The 24,954-nt window shown below is 35.5% G+C and overlaps 1 protein-coding gene across 1 annotated transcript; it reads right to left on the bottom strand.

Moving 5' to 3' along the window:
* Positions 1 to 1,447: 1,447 nt before the first annotated feature.
* On the bottom strand, positions 1,448 to 20,618 carry LOC130655850 (protocadherin Fat 3-like). The gene is made up of 24 exons (XM_057458663.1): positions 16,902 to 20,618; positions 16,455 to 16,598; positions 16,105 to 16,319; positions 15,382 to 15,708; positions 14,977 to 15,158; positions 14,636 to 14,842; positions 13,341 to 13,673; positions 12,799 to 13,081; positions 12,158 to 12,719; positions 11,601 to 11,950; positions 11,331 to 11,525; positions 10,221 to 11,226; positions 8,511 to 9,766; positions 8,168 to 8,376; positions 7,327 to 7,743; positions 6,052 to 6,757; positions 5,398 to 5,972; positions 5,022 to 5,259; positions 4,777 to 4,902; positions 4,541 to 4,701; positions 3,815 to 4,058; positions 3,501 to 3,725; positions 2,376 to 3,415; positions 1,448 to 2,050 (listed from the first exon to the last, which is right to left on the bottom strand). The coding sequence occupies exons 1-24, from the start codon at positions 20,597 to 20,599 to the stop codon at positions 1,448 to 1,450; spliced, it is 13,302 nt and encodes a 4,433-aa protein (XP_057314646.1). The 5' UTR covers positions 20,600 to 20,618.
* Positions 20,619 to 24,954: the final 4,336 nt, after the last annotated feature.

The following is a 24,954-nucleotide window of genomic DNA, read 5'->3' on the forward strand; positions in this document are numbered from 1 at the left end:
ACGTCACCACGTTTTCAATCTATTTTGGCTCAATGTTATAACTGCTACTGCTATGCAATGGCTTTACCTATCTTTTTGAACGCATTAACGCTGTCTGTCTGTCTGTCTGTCTGTCTGTCTGTCTGTCTGTCTGCCTGTCTGTCTGTCTGTCTGTCTGTCTGCTTAAAGTACAACACCTTTGGGTGATTTTTACACCAGTTTGCATTCTCAGTTCTTTCAATCGTAACTGTACTAAGAATATATCAGTATGATTTTTCCCAAAAGTTAAAATTATTTATGTTGAAACGAAAAAACACTGTTTTTATAAAAAAAACGTGAATCAAAGCAGCAGCAGATCAAATAGTTGGTTAGTATTACTTTCTCCAAATATTTTTTTCGGGCAGGGTATAAACAGAAAAAAAGAAAATATATTATTAATAGTTAAAATTATTAGGAACAGCATTTAAAAAATCAAATCAATACAGAAATTGGATAAAATCATCTTCGAATCTACTTAAGTAAATATTTATTTAAAAAAATATTACGCAATACATTAAAAACATACCCCATAACAAAAATAGTGCAAAATGGCATGCCAGTCCCCCCCCCCCCCCCCCCTCCGAAAACCCCTGAAAAGATGGTTAGAAAAGACATTAAACAAGATTACGTCAGAAGAACAGCATGAAACTTAAACTTTAATAGCCAACGTGACATTGCATCACAATGTATGCTGTACGTGTCGAGAGACTGACTGGCCTGACTTGACTTGAGAACTTCGAACAATCCTTTCTCAAAAACTTGTATACAAAAACAATTTACAAAATACATTGACGTTGTTACTAGTCAAAAACATTTACTATGTATGATGTCATATAAATTACAATACTGCACACGTACACACTTAGTAGAAAAATGAAAGAAAAAAGCGAATAAAATAAATAATCTTAACAAAAAATATATGTATAGAAGTAATAACAATGTAAATAATAAAACTATAAATTTTTTCTGCACATTTCTTTAAAAAAATGTTTACGCATGCGCTGCATAAAACGCTGGGTTGATGATAAAATTAGGACGGTTAAAAATAGATTTGATGTGCACAGTGCAAAATAATCTCACATGCTTCAAAACAAAACAACCTACGTTATGAAGTTACTATACAAAAATCAGTGAAATTCGAATACACCACTGTATTGTGTGTTTATATATCATGACGTCATTTCCAATCTTTTAGGCCTCAAACACACTTCAAAAAAATTTACGCAGAACGGCTACTGCATAGCAACAAACATATCATTTGGCACACATACATTTGTCAACAGAAAAGCATAATGTCAACAAAATTTACACACAAAAAAAAAATAAAAAAATATCCAACAATAAAAAAGTAAGTTTCATTTTAAACATGAACAACAATCATTTAAATGTTTTAATTCCAATACGGAATAAGATATAAAATATATTCACTTTACTCGTCTTCTTCCGTACGTTTTTGTAAATCTTTGATTAGCTTTTTGATGTCACGTTCGAGCTGTCTTGTATTTTCGGGATCCAGTGGGTCAGCTTCTGTTGCACAGTCATCATCCGAGTTGAATGACGTTTCCGTCAAGCCGTCCAATCGATCATCAAAATCACTCGCATCGTCTTCGTAATTATTACCAGCGTACGGTTTTTTGTATGGACGAGTGACGTTCGTAATGTCTGACACCGTCTCCCCTTCGAGCATGTCGTGAAAGTAGGAAGTGTTCGGTTCGTTCTCGTCAGACAATAACGAATATCTATTATTGAATTCCCTTGAAGAAAGATCTGGAGGTAGACGAGGCAATGTAGATGGAGACTGGTTTCCATATTTTAAGGATTGCCTTGATAACCTCAACGCAGGAAGCTCGGGCATGTCGTTTTCACATTCAGAGAAGCCAGGTAAAGAGGATCGTCTGCTGGCAGGTCGTTCTGGTATTTGAGGAATGTCAACATATTCATATTCGCCTTCTGGATAATAATGGTCGTTTTTTGTCAGGCCGATACGACTTCCTTCTCTTGACATTTTACTGTTTATCACATCTTCAGGAACCTAAAAAAGATATAGAACCTAGTAAAGTGGAATCGAATTAATAACAATTATTAAATCATTATCTATCTCTAGTACTAGTATCAACAAATTTTATCCCCATAGCTCATCCCTCATGAGTACGTGACTTGAGATTTGTTTTTTGTTACAACTTGCATGTCGTATCATTTTTGCGGTATACACGTGACAAAGTGTCATCATGTTTACATCACGTTACAGTTAAGCATCACAAAAAAGAGAGAAACCACTTCACATTGTTTAAAACAATCAAGTAGGGGTGGTTGGGGTTGCCTGGCCAGAAGGCATCGAGTCCTATAGGTGCAAGTACCTCTGAGTAGTCCCAGTGATATCGCATATCTTCCTCTTCCTCATCATCTGAGTTATACTCCACGCTCCTCCTAGCCAGATTAAATTTCATCTTTATCATACCATCGTTTGGGGATGAAGTACCAGAGAATGTCACTGAAGGGTCGTACATAGCAGCAGATGCTTGATCATTATCATTTTCTTCATAGTATGCGGGAGGTGCAGGAAAGCCTCTAGGTGGAGGGTTGGGCGGAAAAAGTTCTGCCAGCTCATAATCTTCCCTTTGGTAGCGATTAAGCGGATACTTCCTTTCCGGCGCCCCTTCTCTCGGTGTAGCATATGATCGCTTGCGTTTTTTGCAGCAACAGATCATGATGGCAATAACAATAATCAAAATTAGCACTCCTGCTACGCCTACAATGATAAAAATCAAGGGAAGTTCTTCTTTGTTTTTGCGCACAGCATTCGCACAGTCTGCGTCAGAACTACCAGTTGTGCAGTTACAGTAATGTGACCCCCACGTATTGATGCAAGTGCCACCGTTTTTGCAGGTATCAGGGCGTAAACATTCGTTGTTATCTTGTTCGCAATTGGATCCACCAAACCCTTTCTTGCAAATACATCGGGAACCATCCCTTAGCTCGTAACACTTTCCATTATTTTCACACTTGACGTGGCTGCAGTAATCCCCGGCGGAACATCTTAAGCCCTTTTTACCAGGGGGACATTCGCATTTGTAATTGTTATACATTTTGATGCATTTTCCTCCGTTATAACAAGGATTCGGCGAGCATGGATTGTTATTAATGTCACAGTTTTCCCCAGAAAATCCTGATTTACAGTCACATTTGTAGGTGTTCGAATTTACGACGATGCAACGGCCATTGTTTAAACACGGCTTTGATGAGCAGGACTGCAAGTCGATATGACATTGTGCACCTGTGAAACCTTGCTTACACGTGCACTTATAGGAAATTTGGCCGTCAACTTCTTCATATGTGCAGATACCATTGTTTTTGCACGGTCGGTCGGCACACGTCAATTTCGATTTGCATGTCGAACCTAGAAAATCAGTGAATTCTAATTTTACGATTTACCAACACATTTTTTGTCTATTTTAAAGGAAAACAAGGAAATTAAAACGTACCAAAGTGGCCGGGTAAACAGACGCATTTATAAGATGTGAAGGTGTTGATACAGTCACTAAATGTTGGACAATTGCTAAGTGAACACTTGCCGGAATCTTTACATCCATATTTGACATTTCGCGTCTCAATCGTTTCCGCAATGTCATTACTACCACTGAACGCCAGCAATTTTTTATTCAATTTTAATTCTTTCATACAACCCTTAAATCCAGAGAAGGGGGTTCCTGAAAAAATAAGAGATAAGATGAATAAAACCTTAAGGAACAATCACACTGGAAGAAGACAAGATTCGTTTAGCAGTGGACAAACTCACCATCTTTCGAAACACCTGCGCCGAACACAACTGAATTACCATTGATGTTAATTTTCGCACTGTTTCCAGGAGCACGACCACTAGCCATGTACATGTTTTGATCTAAGGTTACCGCGACGTAATTTCCCGACCGTTCCACTTTCACGACATGCCAGTTTCCGTCACTCACTTCCTTCTCTGTGATACCTATCGAGCCAACTCCACTTCCAAAATCGAAACGTGCTTGGAGGTAACCCAGTTCAATCTAAGAGTTTTTAAACACGTTGATACAAGTTCATTAGACATATATTTTCTTCTCAAAAGCGACACAGCGTAAAGCATTATATATTATTTTCCTATAAATTATTACAAAATTTTCGTTCGTAAACAGAGCTAAAGAATTCAACGCAAACGTAAGAGAAAGCTAGAACAAAAAACCCTAGAAATAGAAGGCTTTACTTGATTTTTAATCACAACAAACTATTATATCAAACCTAAGTTGTTAGCCAGTGAAAGGTTCTCAACCGTCAGACACAACTCGTGTATCGTTATTTTCTGCATTCTTAGCATGATTTGGCAACCGTTCCAAGCAAAAAGTGACTAATTTTATACAGAAAGAATAAGCAACCAAACAACGTTGCCAAACAATTTTAAGGAAAAGTTACTGAAGGGATCCTGAAACGATATTGAGCGCGGTTTAGAAAGAATCAATTCTTTCTTAAAAAAGGAAAGTGATCCAAAAATTACCTCCACAATGAAGAAGTCTCTTCCATAAGCGTAAAATAAGATGTTTGTTTTACTTTCCGTTCGAAAACTCATTGAGAGTGAACTGAATAATTCGTCGAAATCTCTGCGGAGTCCATAGCTAACATAGGACGCCCCGTTTAGCGTCACGCTACTGCTGGCAGCTAAAACGTGGAGATAAAAGTTATATAGTATAACAAAAATGGGTATGCAACAGAAAAATAGTAAGAAAAACGTACGGGTGGTGCATTTATCAAAATCAAGACATTCACATCTAAAAGATGTGCCACTTTGGATACACTTCTCCCATACTTTGCACGGGTTTGGGAGACACAAATCCTTTGAGATGCACTCTGTGCCAATAGCTAAAAAACGAATTAATGCAAGTTATTGAAACCGTCATTGAAGGATTAACGTTCCTAAAACATTGGTGACTGCTGGCTTTCTGGCAAAACATTGGAACAAAGAAAAGAAGAGTCATCACCTTCACTCCAGTCACTACAGTAACACTTTTCGTCCCGCTGGAAAGACATGTAACCACTTGGAGTGTACAATGAGATGATCTCCTCCTTAGGTGTCAATGTTACGGCGCATGTCTGTGAGGTCGGACAGGTCTTCGCAGAACATTCAGCCTCAGATACGTAAATGTTGATAGCAATGTCATCAAAACGAGCTTTGCTGTTTATCATGTAGTCCTTCAGCTCTTTTGGATCCATGTAACTCTACAACAGAAGAATAGAAATGCTTACCTCCTGGGCTAAAACCGTAAAGAAGTATAAGCGTAATTCAGGGGAATTGAAGTAAAAAAACATTCAATTAAAGATCACACATTTGAAAGCAACAAAAGACACTAGTCTTACCAAATCTGATGGATTTTGCACGGCGACAGCAAGTAAGGTTTTTGCAGTCGAGCTTCGTTTAATGCGAGCTGACTTGGCTTCTATATTTTGAATGGACCAAATGAAAACATTCTCGATATTGCGTCCAGAAATGGCAGCCATAGCTTCCACGAATTGTATCATTTTATTTTGAATAAAGGTGCGTGCATCAATATTGGTCAGCGATACTTGCAGACTTTTCACATATACTTCTTGCACCAGCTCGTGGACGACAATTTTAAACAAGCTAGAGTCTGAGTACTTCCCATCAGACACTTCAATTGAGAGAGAGTACGATCCTCGCTCTGGTTTACCCTCAATTACGCCGGTCATTTGTTGTACGGAGAAATAACTTTCAGTGTTTCCGGCCGTTATTTTGTATTGGTGAATGTCGTTCCGGTCTTTGTCAAAAACACGAATATCTCCGATCTTTGTTACCCCGTACGGTTTTGACACAATGACGAAAAATATTTTCGGGTCTTGTATGACAGGCGCGTAGTAGCTTTCTTCGACGACAAACACTTTTACTTTAGATTCGCTGTAACGTTTCGGAGTACCTAAATAAAACAATACGTTAAACACAATAATAAAAAAAATATAAAATAAATTAACAGAAGTTTTTAAAAGAACTTTTACCAGAGTCAGTAACTCGAATAAGAAGATCGTATTCCGACTTTTCTTTAATGTTAAACAACTTCTTCGACTTTATTACACAGTTAATTCCGTTCTCGGTGCCAACTTCGAAGATGCTACTATCTCCATGTAACAGCATGCAATAAAACGGGGCAGCATTCGCAGCAGAATCTCTATCAGTTACGCTTAACTTAAGGAGAGTAGAACCAGGTAGTTTTCCCTCGTGAATGATCAGACTGGTGTTGTAGTCACTGATAACCGGTGCATTGTCATTCAGATCAGTAATGTTAATCGTTACTTCAACCTTAGACGACAATTTTGGCGTTCCATTATCCTCAGCCGTAACGTAAAACTCGTAACTATTACGAATTTCATGATCGATCGACCCATTTACGACGAGCACCCCTGTTTCAGCATCAATTGCGAACGGTACGACATGCTTACTCATCAAGCTGTAGATCACGCGGGAATTTTCTTTTGAACCGTCGGCATCTGTGGCAAACGCCTGTAGCACAAATGTACCGGGCCTGACGTTTTCATCGATTGGTTTAAAGTAAGATTTTTCCAGAAAGACAGGCGTAAAATCGTTTGCATCTGTAACAGCCACTTCAACATTTACCAGCGAAGAAAGAGAGGGAATTTGCTTAAACCAAGCTTTCACCCTGAACGAGTACTTTATCTTTTGCTCATAATCCAATGGCTTTTGAAGCTGAAAAAAGAAAGCAAACAAATTCTGGATGATCGTAAAGACTTAACATTCCCATACCCGCTTTCTTTTATAGGATCATGCTTTATGAGAATATCAGGCTAGCGTTTTAGGTCAAAAACAATGGGTCTTTTGTGTAGAACAATAGAGAAATAATAATAGTGACCAGCCTAGTTAGAATTTTGATATTCTTATCAGAAAGAGCGTGGATAACTACTTTTCTGTAGCTATATAAACTCGCTACAGATGCTCCTAATTTTTTATATTTTTCTTTAAAACATATTAACAATTAATGCAAAAAAGGGTACTTTGTATCTATAGTAAAATAAAAGATTGGTAAATATCGGTTACCGTTCTACTTAATTGTGTTCATAGAGAAAAAAAGGAGCAACTTCCCTGCATTTCCATTTCTGTCAAAAAGTCCAGTACAAGTTTATTTTTAGCATGTTCTTAAGTGTTGGCTTAAAAAAACGAATGCGGGTGAGTGTCAAAAAATTAACGGAAAGATTCGCAATAGACACAAAGATAGCTTTCACGAGTAGATGTGATAAAGCAATAAGACAAATTTTCACCTGCAATAAGTTATTCTTCAACGTGAACATGCCACCGTGGTCATTAAGCAGTTTCATCATGACAGTTTGGTCTTTCAAGCTATCAGCAACCTTAACTGCGATAGTACCCACATTGGTGAGAACTGGCGAGTTCTCCTTTATCACAAAGAGATATCCTAATTCTTCAAACTGCGGAGGAGTGTCTGTACTGGTGAGGACGACAATTTCCAAGTTAGTTACGGCTGACAGACTGGGCTGGCCTAGGTCGGTGGCTTTCACTATTAGAGAGTGTTTTGCTTGATTTTTTTGGTTTATCAGATCCGGCTTGGAGAGAGAGACGATACCATATGCACCAACTGAAAATATGTCGTCTTTGTTGTTCTGCATGGTGTACTTCAGTTGACGATTGTGCAAACTGTCTCGATCGAAAGCTAAAACCTGACCAACCAAAAATAAAAGTAAATTTAGTTTAAGATGTAAAAAAAAGGCTGTTACTGCGTCAACTTGTGTGGGTCAATCCATGTCAAATCACCCAATTCTATTTAAAATTAAGAATCGTAGCCCCAGGTTAACCCAAGCCATGTCAGGGATATTGGCGAGAGGGCACGCTGTGTGGGCAGTTGGATGTTGCAGGGATTTGTCTGGTAGAGCGTGGACCCTAATTGAGTTTGGGTAGCTCAAAATGAGCATTGAATACCATGTCCTCTCCTGGAAATAATACACAGGATAAATCCCTCGATATTCATCATGCTAGCCATGTAAAATATGCACATCTCTATCGATCTCAGAGGACCAAGAGACCATGGATAATTCATGGAGGGCCAGCCTAATGCAACAAGCTGCGTTATCAAATAAAACATACCTGGGTCAGTACCATTGATTGTGTTGACTTCTCTCTAACGGTTGTACTGTACGACTGCTGTTCGAATACTGGCGCATTGTCGTTCTCATCTAGTACACTTATAAAAACATCAGACGTGCAAATATGACCTGCTTTGTCCGCTACAGCTACTTTAAAATCATGCCGGTCATTCGTTTCCCGGTCTAACGATTCGACTGCGTTTAGCAGGCCTAAAAATAAATTATTAAGCATAAACTTATAACATTATCAAAATTAAAACATGAACAACAACAACAACAAAAACAACAACAACCACAACAACAACAACAACAAACACAAGAGCAGCAGCAGAAGCAGCACGTACCCGTTGTTTTATTGATTTGGAATTTTCCAACACCGTCACCTTGGATGAGATACTTTAAAGAATCGCTAGGATCTGCATCGCTAGCTTTAATGCGCAAAAGTGGAGTGCTTACATTTTGATTTTCCCTCACATATATTTTGTAGTAGGAATTCTCACAAAACGGCGGGTTGTTATTGACATCCACAGTTTTGACACTTACAACTGCATTGGTCGTGTGTACTCCATCGTAGGCGACTACAGTAAACTTGTAATGCGACAATAACAATTTACGCAAAACATTGATTTGGCCAGTCTTAACGTTGATGGAGAAGGATACATTGGAAGTGTCTGACAGTATAAAGTAATGTATAGTTGGATTAACGTCAGGATCAGTTGTGCTAACACTCCCAATAGGCTGACCAATGAGTGCATCTTCTTTGACTTCAAAAAGGTATGATGGCGAAGAGAACTTCGGGGGGCTGTCGTTCACATCGACAAGGTGGACTCGAACTGTTGCATCAGCTGATTCACCATTACTGTTTGTAGCCTTCACCTTCAATTCATAGAACGCTTTTGCTTCTCGATCTAAGGGTTGATTTATCTTAATCCAGCCGCTGTCCTTGTTCAAAGCAAACAAACTTCTTTCAGAAGAAGTGATGGTGTATTTGATGTCACTTTTTGTGTCTGCATTGCTATCTCGAGCTAAAACTTGCAGAATTCTTTTTCGTACGGGCGTATTTTCCGCAATTTGAATTTCATATCGACTGCTTTCAAACCAAGGTTTTTGATTTCGTACGTTATTGACACGAACGTACACGAAACAGGTTGCACGATGATTCTCGGTATCAGTCGTCGCTCGTACCATCAGTTTATGCATCTTTATCTTCTCGTAGTCAAGTTGTTTTCGCAGTTTGATTTTACCGCTATTAGCATTAATTTTAAAATACTCATTAGCTTTGGTAAATGGTAAATTTCCATCTACTAAGCTATATCTTACAGTCCTGTTAAGGTCCTTGATATTCACTTGCACAGCAATAATAGATTTCTTCGTTTCATCTTGCTCGTTTATGCTGACGTGATAAGAGTCGTTAGTAAAAGCAAGCAATTTATAGTTCCATCTTTTGACGACAATTTTTACATTGGTGTGTTTTGACTGTTGCACAGGATAGCCATTGTCAGAAGCTCGTACAGAAAACTGGTACATGGCACCTTTTGGAGAACCGGCTAGTGAAACCAACCCTGTTTTTTCATCAACAACAATTGGAGTAGTTTTCTCTCTAAGTAAGAATATAAAAAATGCAGTATTTATAAGTAGTTCCAATGTTCTTGGTAAAAATTACGAACACAGTCAACAGTATTACTGACGATATGGCTTTAATATTGATTACAGGCCGAACAAAGGTTATGCCTAATCATAGAGGCCGCGGGCATTTTGTGCACTCAGGCATGAGTCAAAAAACCATATCACCACACACACATATCAAGTAAAAGATGCTTTGATGTGTCTGTTGAGTAGATGCTACAATTCTGTTTGATCTACAAAACATTTTATATAAAAACAAGAAGCCCTGCGGCTTGAAGATTTTCCACCATTAACCTTAAAGATTTTAAAATTTGAAGTAGACCTTGAAAATGGAGAATTGTGGGGTAAACAAATCATTGAGTATTCTCAATTATTATTGTAACCAATCTGCGATGTTAAAATACAACTCAGTAAAAAAGTCCACTTACTCTCCTAACCCATGCGGCATATAGTTTAACTCTGCATTGCTACCTTCATCTGCATCATGCGCAACGACGTGTAGTAAAGAATCAGCTGAAATTTGTGACGTCAAAACATTTGCCTCATAGAAGGGATATTCAAATACAGGTACATTGTCATTTTCATCTTTGACTTTCACAATCAATTCACATAAGGAAAATCTTCCACCTTCATCCGTTGCACGTATAGGTAAGTCATATCGACCTTTTTGCTCGCGGTCAAAAGTTAAACCATTGGTGAACACATAACCATTTTCATCAACTGAAAAATACTTTTTTGCATTTAAAGAATCTATTTGATATGTTATTTTTCCAAATTTCCCTTTATCTTTGTCTGCAGCACCTAGGGAAAAGATTTTTTGCTTCTTCCTGCTGTCCGTCTCATCGACGAAAGCATATTCTTTTTTGCAAAACACTGGTTTGTTGTCATTCATTGCACTGACCCTAATTTCTACAGATGCAAACGCTGCATACTTTGAGTCACTGACACTAACTTTCAATTCAATAACTGATTCAGGAGTCGGCTTTTTACGGAGATACAAAACACCAGACTTTGATTCTATTCCTACGACTAGTGATGGTGCGGTCAATTGGTAAGTTAATTCACTACTGACGTCAGCATCTAAGCCGCGCACCACTCCAACGAATTGTTTTTCTTTGCCGGAGTAAACATCAACGAAAAATTTATAATTTGATTGCAAAAAAACAGGGTGGTTGTCATTTACATCAGCTACGTAAACACTGACAGTGGTGAAGCTAGACTTTGCTGGTACACCTTGATCTGTTGCAGTGATGTAAAGCAAATGTGAAGCTTCACGCTCAGAGTCAAGCATTGATGTCAATGTTATTTTACCACTAGTTGCGTCGATGGAAAACTTCTCCAGAGATTTATCCCTTTGAGCAGAAAGTGAGTAAGTGACTTTTGCATTGGAACCAACATCTGCATCAACTGCTTTAACCTGCAGGACCATGTGACCTAGAAATGAATATCACTGTGAAGAACTTGCTTTTTCATATGTGTAAAAGAGAAACAGAGAATAAAAACAGAAGCAGCAGCAAGAACAAAAACAAGATCTTAACCTATTACAGAATCTTCTAAAATGGTAGCAAAGTAAGCTGTTTGCACAAACATTGGAGTGTTGTCGTTTGTGTCAACGACAGTAACGTCACATTCAGCTTCAGACCAAGAACCTGTCAAACTGTCAATAGCCTTCACAGCCAAACGGTAACATGCGTCACGCGTATAATTAAGCTGACCAGAAACAGAAAGGTTTCCTACAGATAAAAAAATATACGTTAAGAGATACAAAAGAGATATTAATCTTTGCTAAACATGTGATTAGCCTATACCTGAGGTGAAGCCCAAATTAAAAACTTCGTATTCATCTCCCCCCACAATTTGATAATACACTTGACGCTGATTGTGTCCTCTAGCCTCAATTTGTATGACATGCTCAGCTGGTTGTGCATCCTCTGACACAAGGGCATTATAGTTGTTGGTAAACATTGGTTGGTCCTCGTTTATAATTTGAAGTTCTACAGTACAAACTGAAGTTAGAACGAGACTGCCATTGTCAGAAGCTCTAATTGTCAGGTAATATTTGGGGTTGTGACTTTTGAGAAACTTCTTTTTAAGGAATATGGCACCAGTTTCTGAATTGCATTCAAAATATTCTTGATTACCGGAAGCAATTTCGTATCTAAATTCAAAGAATATATACTGACTCCAAAAACAGAAGCATGTGAAAGAAACTCCAAAGTTTGCATCTAACATAAAATTTCAGAGTATGGAAAGAATTAAGTGAATGATTGAACGTATAAATAAAAAAGAAATTTGCAGATTACCAAAAACATGCGATCGTATAAAGAACTACAAATGTGTACACCCCACTATGAAAAAAACATACCTAATTCTCCCATTCTCATCCATGTCTGCATCAGTAGCAACAACAGAAATCAATTTTGTGCCTTTCAAAGTATCGACATCTATGGCTTTGTAATATTTGCTTCTTGAAAACACAGGTGGGTTGTCATTTTTGTCAGTAATGGTTACATTGACTGTAGTTCTTGCCACAATGCTTGGATGCAGCGGTTTACATACTTCCACATAAATAAGAAAATATTCTTTACTCTCGCGATCGAATATAGCTTCCGGTTTTGTTTTTAAAACACCAGACTTCTTCCCAATAGTAAATAAACTATTTGGGTTAAGTATTTGAAATTGCAAAGCTTCGCCAGCACTGTATCCGACAGGATTTACTGCTTTAACAGTGGTCTCAACGTTGGTGTTCTCTGGGATACTTGCCAATGTCGTTCCATAAACAAAATAAAAATTTGGATTGTGCTGGTAAGTACTTAATTGAAATCGCATGACATCTCTATTGCTAAATACGCCATCACTAACCGAAACCTGCGCAGTGATAACTTCTCGATTTTTTAAATAAGATGGCTCCTTCACAAATACCACTCCTAAAGAGTAATGAGCTACTTGTTAGATGTGTACAGTTCTATAAGAATTGTGTTAAAGAAAAAACAATTTCAGTGTTACCTGTTAGTGGTTGAATGTCAAATGCATCACTTTCCAAACTGTATACCAATTGTGATTTACTCAACATGTCACTATCCTTTGCTATCACAGTCGCAACTATGGTTCCATTATATACAGGCCTTAAAATGGAAATTGTGTTAATCCTATGAAACTCTGGCATTTTATCATTGATGTTGGTTAGATGCACTGTGACTGGTACAATTTTTGAGTTTGCAGGAAAACCTTGGTCTGATGCTTTTACATGGAAATTAAATGAATGAGGATGTCTTTCATAATCAAGTACCTGAAAGACATTAGAAAAAGTTAGTGCATCAAAGACAATAATAATGAGAAAGCTTAATGCCTTCTCTTGCATAGACAAAAAAAATGCACAAATATAATAATATAAAATTGTGCAAAATAATGGTATGTTTAAATTTAAAACTAAATTAATCCAATTAATTTTTTTTAGAAAAACAAACGCTAGAGTGGAAATCCAGAACAACAGTCAATAAAAAATGCAGCAAAAAAAGAAAATATAAAAATGTCGACTGTAAACTTACCATATTGGAAAGGATTTCACCAGTATCTTTATTTATGTGAAAATAAATTCTGACTGTTTCTTCAACAAAAGAGTATTTTACAAGTCCATTGTCTCCCACATCAACATCTGTAGCTCTAACTACCAAAGCTTCGTTATTAATAGTCATGATTTTAGAGTAACTTTTTTGGCCTTCTTTTATTGTACCGTTGTAACTGACATCTAAAAAGACTGGCTTGTTGTCGTTCATATCAACAATAGTCACAAACACTTCAGTTGAAGAGATGATTTCTCCATGCAATATGCCATGCACCATAAAAGAGCAGTTTCTGATTTTTTCGGCATCAAACACAGACTAAAAAAATACCAAATCATAAAATTAGTAACAGTAAAAACTTTCTCAAATATTTCTGATTTAGTCAGAAAAAAATAAGTGATAGAGGCTAACACGTCAAAAAAGAACATTTTTGTGTAGCTTTGATCACACTTTTGAAAGCAGTAATTGTGAACAGATTTTGGCAAACCTAGTGTAACCTCTCTATACCAGGTACCATCAAGACCATAAAAGTGTTCGATATAGAAAGGTGACCATCACATAGAGGTTCTTCTGAAACTGTGTTCTGGCGAATTTGCCATTCAATTCGCTTCGTGAAAATCCTATTTAGAGGTATCCGCTATAGAGAGGTGTCTGCTACAGAGAGGTTCCTGCTAAAAAGAAGTATCTGGTATAAAATATCTGCTATGTAAAGGTTATGTGTTGATAAATGTTCGAAATAAACCAGACCAAAAAGGGTTAATTCCATGTATCTTCAAACTTAAAATTTAAAAAGCATACCAAGCTAAGATTCAACTTAAAGTTGCTTGAGCGTCAATGATTTTACTCCAAGAAATAGAAAATATAATTAGGAAAAGGTTTTTATGCTAAAATAAAGAAACAAGAGAAAAATGTTTGTTTTTGACATATTTCAATACACAGTAAGGTGATTTATCACTTATTTCCTGCAAAAAAGCACCTCCAATAAAAATCCACTCTGTTATTTCCAAGTGCAACCAACTTATCAATGTGAAAATTGGAAGGGTAATATTCTTGACAGTACTTTATCAGTTTTTCAATCAATTAGTTACTTGAATAAACGCTTTCTCTGAATGTTCACTTAATATTAAATCTTCATTAGAGTAGAAATAAAATTCCAGAAACTATTTAGGAGCACTGTGCGATTAAAGAATTTGTGAGAAGGAGAAATGATTTTACAAAAACATTGTTTCAGGAATATGTTGTTGATACAATTAAATCAACAAGTAAAAAAAGGCACTTACTGCAGTTAAGATGGTACCAGTAAAAGGATCGATCCAAAAATCAATATAGCAGGAATCACCAAGACTTTGAATTTCATAATTTACCAATGAAACATTTATATTAATCTTTTGACTGACTAACGAACCAACACGGACATTCTCACTAACATACACATCATAATAGGGTTGCTTAAATTGCAAACTTTGCAAATCAGCAATGACATTTATCTAAAAAGGCATGTGTATGTAAAATATTCTATTCTTATCCTTAGTAAACAACTTTTCTTTAATGAAAGCAAACAAGTAAGATTTAAACATTGATGCAATACAAACAAACAAAATATTCAGTTTTAAAAACATACCTTCACTTTGGTGTAGGAAGAAAATGATGGTTTTCCATTATCTTTTACAGCTACATTCAAAACAAACTTATTTTCAAGCAAGTTTGTCAAATTATTCTTTACATAAAGCACACCACTTTTTGGATTAATTCCAAAATGGTCAGACACATCAGATAGACTGTATGATAAATCAGCATTTAATCCTAAACACAAATATAGTCCATAATTCCAAATTCCTGACACAATATCAAATATGGATTAAACATGTGGGAAGGGGTACAATTTCTAATTTTGTTGTTATAAACAGAGTGTTGTGCTGCAATGCTATGACAATCATAACCTCTACATTAAGCACAAAAGACCAGTAGTTTAGGCATGGAAGTCACGAAACCACAAGTCAGACATTAGCGGTGAAAACACACATACCACTATCCTTGTCGGTAGCATAAACTGCCATAATTGATGAGCCAACACTCGTTGAGTCCAACACAGAAACTGTGTATAATGCTTCAGTAAAATTAGGTGCATGATCATTCATATCCTCAATTACAATTTTGACGCAATATGTTGCATTTTCTTTCTCTGATCCAGCTACCACTGTCATAATATGTTCTTCTTGTTCTTCTCGATCAAAAGTTATGCCAGGTTTAACAGATATTATACCATTTTTAGATACAGCAAATGGCGAATTCTTTTCAACATCATTAATTAAAATATAACTAAAACCCTCATCCATTCCATCAGGGTCAGTAACTATAAGAAATGTTTACATTTCTCAAATGTTTTGTTGTGACAGAAGGTATGATGCAAATAGAACTTTGTGTTTAAAAAACACAATATATTTACAAAAATAGGAAATGGTACGAGGTTTTGTAAAGAATGAGCTCTACGAAAGTGCCAAAAAGCAACAAAAATGTTTCTCAAGAAAAACCATAAAAGAAACTTTATACAGTATTTGTCATTTGATTATTTTTTGTGTTTGTAGTCAGTTTTAACTTTAGGTGTGCCTGTTTTTCTTGTAGTAGTATTTTTACATAAAACAGGCCTTGCAAAAAAGAAATACTTAAAAAAAGATAAAACCACTATCCATCCCTGTAAAAGCAAATCTTGTCAACACTAGGTAATTAATTAATTTGAAATAGACCTGACCTTTTATGGTTATAAGGCTTTTTTCAGACTTTGTATTTTCGTATATTCTGGCCTCGAAGCAGGGTTGTGAAACTGTCAACAAATTGTCGTTTAAATTTTCAACATGAATATTTATTTCTGTTGTTGCAAAAACAAGACCATCGAAGGCTAGCACCTTTAGTGAATGAACTGATTTCCATTCGTAATCTAACGGCTTCGTGACAGTCAATGTGGAACTTCCTGAAACAAATAAATAAAATACAAATAAAATATAAATAATAAACAAAATAAACACATTTACATGAATACAATTATTCCAAACTGAAAGTTTGTGAAACACTTGTTGTTAAGCAAAACAACATAGAAAACACCTGCCTGGTAAAATAGCAAAGTTAAGCCATTCGTTTCCAGATATAATGTAAAAGAAAACTGGTCCAGACGAATTTTTGTTGACTTCTTGGGTAAGAACAACAACAGGAACATTGATAACATTTTCTTTCATCTTTAAGAGGTAGCTAAAAACATGTTCTACAGAGTCAGACTATTTTAGTCACTACCTTATGTCAAATACTACAAACATGCTGTGTCACTTTAACATTTAAACACAGAAATCAGGGATGCAGTGGACATTTAAATATTTGCAAAATGGTTGTTTCCTACTATCTATTTCCTTTTGCGAAAAAATAATAAAACACATCACTATTTCTTAACAATTTTTTAAATATAGATGGAAGAGTATGCTACCTTGCAGCATGTAATATTTGACAAAGTTGCAATGGTTTTTCAAAATTTAAATCAAGAGAATATTATATACATACTTTGGCTTTTTAAATGACAGATTTGTTGGTGCTAAAGGTCTTGAGACGAACTGTACAGAGTAGCCTATACTAGCAGTTTGGTTAGCAGAATTTCTTGCTTGAACATTGAAATATTCAAAGTCCCCAACACTGAAGTCTTGATTAGTCTTTACAACAGCAGTCTTGGAGTCTATTGTGAATTTTGTTGAGAACAATATCTCATAACGTAATTTATTGTCTTTCAATTTGTTTTCATCTAGAGCTAATGACTGAAAAAGAAAAGGTGGATGCAAACTGCCTTTTGTCTCGAAAACATTCACAATGATCATTGACTCAGTAAATTGTGGTGGTTTTAAATTCTTGTTATAAACATTTATTTGTACATATCCATGGGATATTAAAGTTGAGTTTAGTTTGCTGGAGACAGTCACATTAAGCTTGTACAAGCCTACATTTATTTTTTGCTGCGAATAAATGGTTCCAGTGTTATCAATTTTAAAGTATTTATTATCATTTCCTGCATATATGGAATATTTTAAACCATCACTAATAAAACCTTGTTTTCCATCTGAAGCAAATAATTGCACAACACGACGATTTTTCTCTTCAGATTGGTCTAAGGCAATGTGGTACACACTTGGACTGAAAAATGGTTTTCTTTCCTTAGAAGATTTAATTTTGATGAGGACATGAGTATTTGTGTAAATATTCTGTCTGACATACGCTTGCACTGTCAACCAATAAAATGGTTTGGTAAACTCATTGTTTGCAACATATATGTTTCCAAATGATTTTGCAACTGAAAACATACCAATGCCACTGCCATCTACCAGTTCATATTTTATTTGATCTGTAGCTTTCGTGCCAGTCAGTGTTGCAAATAATTTTGCCACTAGTGCTCCTTTATCAACATCTTCAGGTAACGATATAATTCTTAATTCACTGTCAGTAAATTTGGGTTTTGTTGTTCCATAAGTATCCACAATAATCTTGTATACATGACATAAAATAAATGAACTACCAATGTGAACTTTAACTTGCATACTGAAAACAAAACCTTTGTCTTTTTGGGATAACACTTTTTTCAACATAATCAAACCTGTCACACTGTCTAATTGAAAGTAGTCATGAAAGTGAGTTAGTTTTGAATTTTGTAGGATTGAATATGTCACATTATCCAGGTTGCCAAAACCAGTGTTATAACCAAATACCCTTCCTACAATGACCCCAACAGGGCTGTTTATTGGCACTTCAATTTGTTGCTTGTCTGCTAAACACAATGGATGGCCTTTAGTTTTTCCATTAATTACCAAATGCACAATGGCATACCCACATAATTGATTATCTTGTGATTTATCAGATGCTTTGATTTCAAATATATATTCTGGGTACCACAATTTATCAGTAGATGTCAGAAGGTGTAAAACTCCTGATTTTTCATCAATGCTGATGATTTTGGATGGATTCATAAGTGAATATTTCACCTCTCCATTAGATCCTAAATCTGGATCTGTAGCAGAAACTTTAATTGCACCTTTCACATCAAGCAAGTTTTCAAATTTATAATATCCGCTATTGGTAAATACAGGAGCATTATCATTTACATCAAGAATAGTAACATGAACATTTAAAATGGCAGATTGGTTGTAAATATTGGTAGCTTTTATTTTCAAATTATAAAAGTATTCTATTTCTCGATCCAATTGATCATATACATACAGAGTTCCATTAAACAAATCAATTTGAAATTGTCCATTATTACCACTTACTATGGTATACATAATCAGGCCATAACAATTAATGTTGGAATTTACAGCTTCGTAGTGCCCAAGTATGGTATTTAATGGTGCATCCTCTGGTAATATTATGGATGTTTGTTTTAATGTTTGTTTTGAAAATTTGATGAGACCATAAGGTTGGCATGATTTAGTTGGCTCTCTAGTTGCTACTACCTCTGTTTTTTTCTTTTGAAGCAATGTTCTGACACGGTCGTATTCATTACTGTCCAAGCATTTAATTGAAGACTCTGACTTCAAATCAATGACAACCATGCTTTCGTCAGAAGAATGCACACCATCATATGCTACAAGTCGGAGGACTACTCTGGATTGGTGTTCTTGAACTTTATTCACATCTGCAATTTTTAATGTCCCAGTGGTAGCATTTAGTGTGTAGAGTGTGCTTTTAGTCAGCAATCTAAACACCAACTTATCATATATGTCTTCATCAACTGCATTAAACTTAATGATATATGTAGATAAAGTATTGTAGGACAGAGTAATGTTACATTGGGTTTGTTTTATGACAGGTCTATGGGTGTTCACTGGTTTGATTTCAATGGTAACACTTGTTTCGCTTTCTCTTCGAAGTTGAGTTCCCCAATCAACAGCTTTCACATGCAAAACTATGATATGTCCCATGGAAATGAGATCAATGTTTTGTTGCACTTTAATTGTGTCACCATCAATGTAAAATGGCAATTTGTTCTTGTTAGCTAAAACAAAACTGACTTTTCCATTATCTCCACTATCCCTGTCAGATGCATGTAGTTTTGTAACGATTGAGCCAATTGAAAGATCTTCATCAATTCGAACATACAAATCCTGTTTAGTAAACTGTGGGGAATTGTCGTTAGCATCTTGCACATGTAAATTTATGGTAGCATTGAAAACAACAATATTCTTATACTTTCCAACTGCTGACAACTTGTAAATATGTCTGTTCTCATAGTCTATCTTGCTAGAATCTTTGATTGAAATAAAACCATTAATTTTATTTAAAACAAATATATTGCTATAAGTGTCCCCAATGAAAAAATAAGTTAAATCATGTTTCTTATCTTTAATACTACCTATTATTGTCGAAGTTGGCGCAAGCTCATTAAATGAGAAATCAAATTTTTTCTTTAGTTGAAATAGTGGCTTAAATGATGGTTGTGGTTTCTCTGGTTTCACTGGTAATAGATTTCGGTATGGATCAATATGTTTACTTCCTTGCAGCACATTAATCTTTACCAATACTGAAGCGGAAAATTGAGAATTAACAGAATAAGCATCCACCTTAAATTTGTAAAAGTTTTTTGATTTGGCACTAACAATTTTTGATAATAAGATTCTACCATCCACAGTGATACTAAACTCACTGACCAGTGAAACATACTTTGCAGACATTGCAAAAATAACCTGTCGTATATCTTCATCCACAACAAGCTTTCCTAGTACACTACCAACAAATAAATTGTCTTTGATATCAATTATGGTGTTTGAACTATTTAAAAATACCGGTGCAGACAAATTGGCTACCGTTTGTATTTTTAAAAGTGTCTCGTCAATAAGAACACCATCAATTTTATTTTTTGCTGTTAATCTTATGCGATTATTACTCTTGTCAACTTTCTTCTTTGCTTTTATGTATGCAAAATAAAAATCTTCTACTCTTTCCGTAGTCACTTCATATGTGCCAGTGTCGTTTATGTAGAATTGTAATTGTGGCTTATAATTATGTATAAAAATTCCAATTTTAAGATTAGACGATAAGTAGCCACTTGAACTTACTGTGCAGTTGTAAAAGCGGTGAACTCCGCTGGTAAATCTAAGTCTATCTGATATACCAAGTTCTTCTCGTGCATATCTATCACTAAGTGTAAATGGTATTAACAGTAGAAGTATCAGAAGGTGAAAAGAAAATTCCATGTTGTTTCTGTATTCAATTTTACACATCCTGAAAGAAAAATAATTATATTGAGCATCATATAATTTGACAATTTTTTAATTGATTTAGCAATAATTTATGCCCATGTTTTATAAATTCTTCTTCTACCAGCATGCACACATTAAAGAAATTAACACACAATAAAAATTTCAAATTCTTAAAATAAAGGTAGGAGGTCAAAAGTTTTAAAACTTTTTTTATTTTTTTCATTAAGAACTTAAATATCACATTATCCTCACAAAAATTGTGGATATTTTCTGAGGGGGGGAGGCTTTCATGGTATTTCCATAAATTTTAAGCTTTAAAACGCCATTTCGTTCCTTTTACAATATATTATACGATGAGATCCGCTTTTTCTTATTTTTTTTTGCTTGTGCAATACCACTGTTTTGTTGCTTAAAAAAATAGTACTGCTTTTTACTGTCATGTTCATGGAAAATTACAGTGAAAAATAAATATAATTATTAGTTAACCATTATTCTTTTTTCTCTGCCAAACATACAATAAAAATTCCATTTTAGGTGCATCCAAAACACTTACATAGAATCACCTAAATCTTCAAACATTATAATTTTTAGGCAAGCATTTTCTCCCAGATAGACCCATCCAAAAATTGATAATTAATGTATACTAGTCGATAAAGCCCACAGAGTAATCCACTTAGGTAGAAGGGCAATGGAAAAATAGGTTGTTTTAGATTTTTTGCTGATATTAGCAGTACAAATACAAAATAAATAAATTGAGAAACTTGTTTCTATGTTTCCTTCATTGTGTAGAGCTTACACTGCTGATCAAGAAAATGTATATGATCGTGTGGTTTTGATGAGTGTTTAGGGTTTAAAAATTTGATGATGTCAGCAATGACTTGTCAAAATTAAATTTTTTTTTAGAGATTTGTATACATGTTGCTTCATCGTATAGATCTTGAAACGCTGATCAAGACAATGTATAGGATCATGTACTTTTGACAAATGGTTGCAGATATAAGGGTTTAAAGGTTTTTTGATGACGTCATCAACCTGCCCATCCCAGAACGTATTTGGGGACCCAGGTTTGGGAAATTACTGAAATTGGTCCTAGGTGGTCCTAGTTACCCACGCAATAAAAAATCATTGACATCACCACCCCGTTTTCAAGTTACTTGGCCTCAAAGTTTTAGGCGCACTGTAATGGCTTCACTAATCTTAATTAACTTTCCTTTGACGTCAATACTATTTTAACGTTAAAGTTTGGTAAATTACAGAACAATTTTAAAGGCGACGTTTTATAGAATTTGTTAAAGAAAATTGTGAAGAATATAATCCACTTTGCAAAAGTGACAGACAGACACACAGAACTGGCGTATTATTATATAGATATCCTACACATTGGTAAATTCATTTCACAGGTGTTATCGACTAGTTAATAATAATGGCTCTCAGAATGTAAGAATGAAAAAGATTCTGTTCAAAAACAGTGTGACATAATAATGTGGCCCTCAGAAATAGCCCTCGAAAAAGCCTTCATACATCAGGGTATAACTTTTAACCCCTTATAGCAATCAAAATGGTATTTTAAATGTAAACAAATAACATTGGTGGAGAATCATTATAACATAGCTACATACCAACAATTAAACTTTGTAACTACTTGTGACACAAAAATGCTAAAAACGTAAACATTGAAACTCGTCTAAAGCTAGCTAGCTAGCTACTATAAAAACTAATTATTGCTTTGGTCAAAGCCTTTTAAAATTTCCTCTAGCTAGCTAGAGATATATAGCTACCAGCTAGCTATATATAGCTATGCATTTTTATTTTTATAATACAGAAAATGAGTGACTGTGAACTGTGAAGAGATAGCCAGCTAAAATCTGTTGAGGTCCAAGGCAATTGCCACAGGAACTGAAACAGTCACTTGCAGGCCACACAAAGGGAAACGCAGCTACATTGCTCATATTTGCATTTGTGGTGGCAAATAAAATATTTGAAAAAACAAACAAATTTTAAACAGATCATGTAGCTATATAGCTATATATAGGAAAACTTTGAACAATGCCATATATAGTTACAGTTAAAAAGAGGAAAATTGGCAAACAAATGACTTATGTCATCACAAACTAGTGCTAAATTCAGCTTTATTTTCATACTTGATTTGATGTTCTTTTTCCTTCAATCAATTAATCAATCATGTCTGCCATTATAGTTTAAATGAGAGGACCAAACCAATAACAAGCCGTTTTAAAAAAAATCTCGTCCGTATCTTTCTTTACCGCCTTCTTTTATATTACCGCCCTCATTACCGGTTTGAAAAAATAATTCGCCTCTTCCCTCCTCCCTGTCATCAAGTTTAGTACCCATTTTCTCCAATACTTCACTGCATAGCAAGTGTGAGCAGGATCTTACAATCATTTTTTTTAAAAATATTGCGTTTTATTGCAGCACAGAACAGAAATCTTTTTGTGTCTTTATGATTTTTTACGCATCATATAATACTGTGATCTTTTTCTTGCTGAATTTCTTCTGTTGAAAATAATAATAATAATCCGTATTGAAGAGAAGCTACTTTGCGCATACATACATCCTCTGGCAATGAGAGGAATTCGATTGGCGGTCTCCAGAACTGGAAGCCGCAGATGAACCCACAACACAACAACACAACACGGATTATAATCGCCCGTCATGATCGGAGCTCAACCTCGTTCCCAGGGGCTCTTTTTCACTTTTTTTATGGCTGAGCCATAAAAAAGTGAAAAAGAGCCCTGGGAACGAGGTTGGATCGGAGCTCTGATCGGGGTACAAAGTTAAGTAATTTTTACTTAACTTTGTACTTTAACAACTATAACAGCTGCGAACTATTAAATTAGTTTATATTTTTGTTAGATGGAGAAGTGTGATTAACACCGTATCAGTGTTATACAAAAAAATTCTCACTTTAAAAGCAACTGAATCTGCTTTTAGTGCTAAAAATTCTTGAAAAAAATAAGCGACCTCGAGTGCTGGGCTAAACTGTAATTTAAAAAAGCACAATTTTTTAGAATATTAAATCCTATTAATCCTATTAAAAAACGTTGTTTCTACAGCTTTAAAACTTTTCTATTCTCTTGACGACAACACACCAGCCTTTTTGAAATTATAAAACACCTTATTATTACTTTTTATTATTATTACTGAAATTATTTACCCAGGATAGCATCTTCAGTTCCTATTGGTACTGCTATCAACGAGGTTCCTGCGAAGGGGGTGCTAGCGCATTTAAAGCTCCCATTTTAGCTACGAAGGTTGTTCAAGCACAGCAATCGCTCAACTAGACAACTGCCTAGGATATCAATCCTATTCTCATGCTGAACGCTAAACAGAAAGGATAGATTCACACTTTTATAGTCTCTGGCATGACTCGGCCAGGATTTGAACCCAAGACCTCCCGCACTGGAAGCGAACGCTCTACCACAAGGCTATCGGTCGAGTTTTATTTTCCAAAAAGTCCACAAAATAAACTTCAAATCTGAATTGTTGTAACAATCCAACAACGCAAACGTTTGTACAACTAAACTCTCTGTGTCTATTGCGGAGCTAAGCCATTTTTTGATGTAAATAGTGCGGGTGTGTATAAAATTTCGCCACTTCCCTTGTATATAGGTGAAATTTCGATTTAAATACCAACTTGTAAGCGATGAGACTCAGCCATTCAAACTAAAACCGCGTTTTTTGTGCACGCAGGTGAATAACAAAGGGCAGTGAAAAAGTGGTAAGCGCAATCCATTGGATAAAAATAGCTCGTGACGATCTCATTTAACCAAGATAGTTTTCACAGATCGCAAGGGAGATCTCCAAAATTAGCGAGGCAAAACAGAAAGAGAGGACTTTCTAAAATGGCAGACGTTTTTTCGTTAACGGAAAATTGACAATTCAAGAGTTTGCTTTCATCACACAAATCTAATTGCTTCATGTGGTATTGTTAAGAATCGACAAGACGACTCAATTTTAATAGATGCGAAAATACCGATGTCAGTACGGAAAAGAATGATAACGAAAATATTAGAGTCAATGAAAAAAGCGAATTTAGATGCACATCATGTAACGTGCAAATATTTGACACTTATCGTGGTATGAATCAGTATTTACGAACTTGCCTTTTAAAGATTAATAAAAATATCGAGGTTCATTTAACCTTCTAGCGAAAACACGAGCGAGAACATGAGCGAATTTTGGCACGATTTTGTCGGAATGGAAAGGTTGGAAATTTTTTCGCAACAGAATCAGATGCAGCGTACGAAAGAATTGTGTTTTGGAGAAAAAACATGTTCATTCTACAGACTGGCGCAGCTGGGAGGAATATATATGCGAAATAACAGAACTTACAAATGCTTGGTTCAACAATCCTA

Source organism: Hydractinia symbiolongicarpus, chromosome 8 (assembly GCF_029227915.1).
Source record: "Hydractinia symbiolongicarpus strain clone_291-10 chromosome 8, HSymV2.1, whole genome shotgun sequence".
Lineage (NCBI taxonomy): Eukaryota > Metazoa > Cnidaria > Hydrozoa > Anthoathecata > Hydractiniidae > Hydractinia > Hydractinia symbiolongicarpus.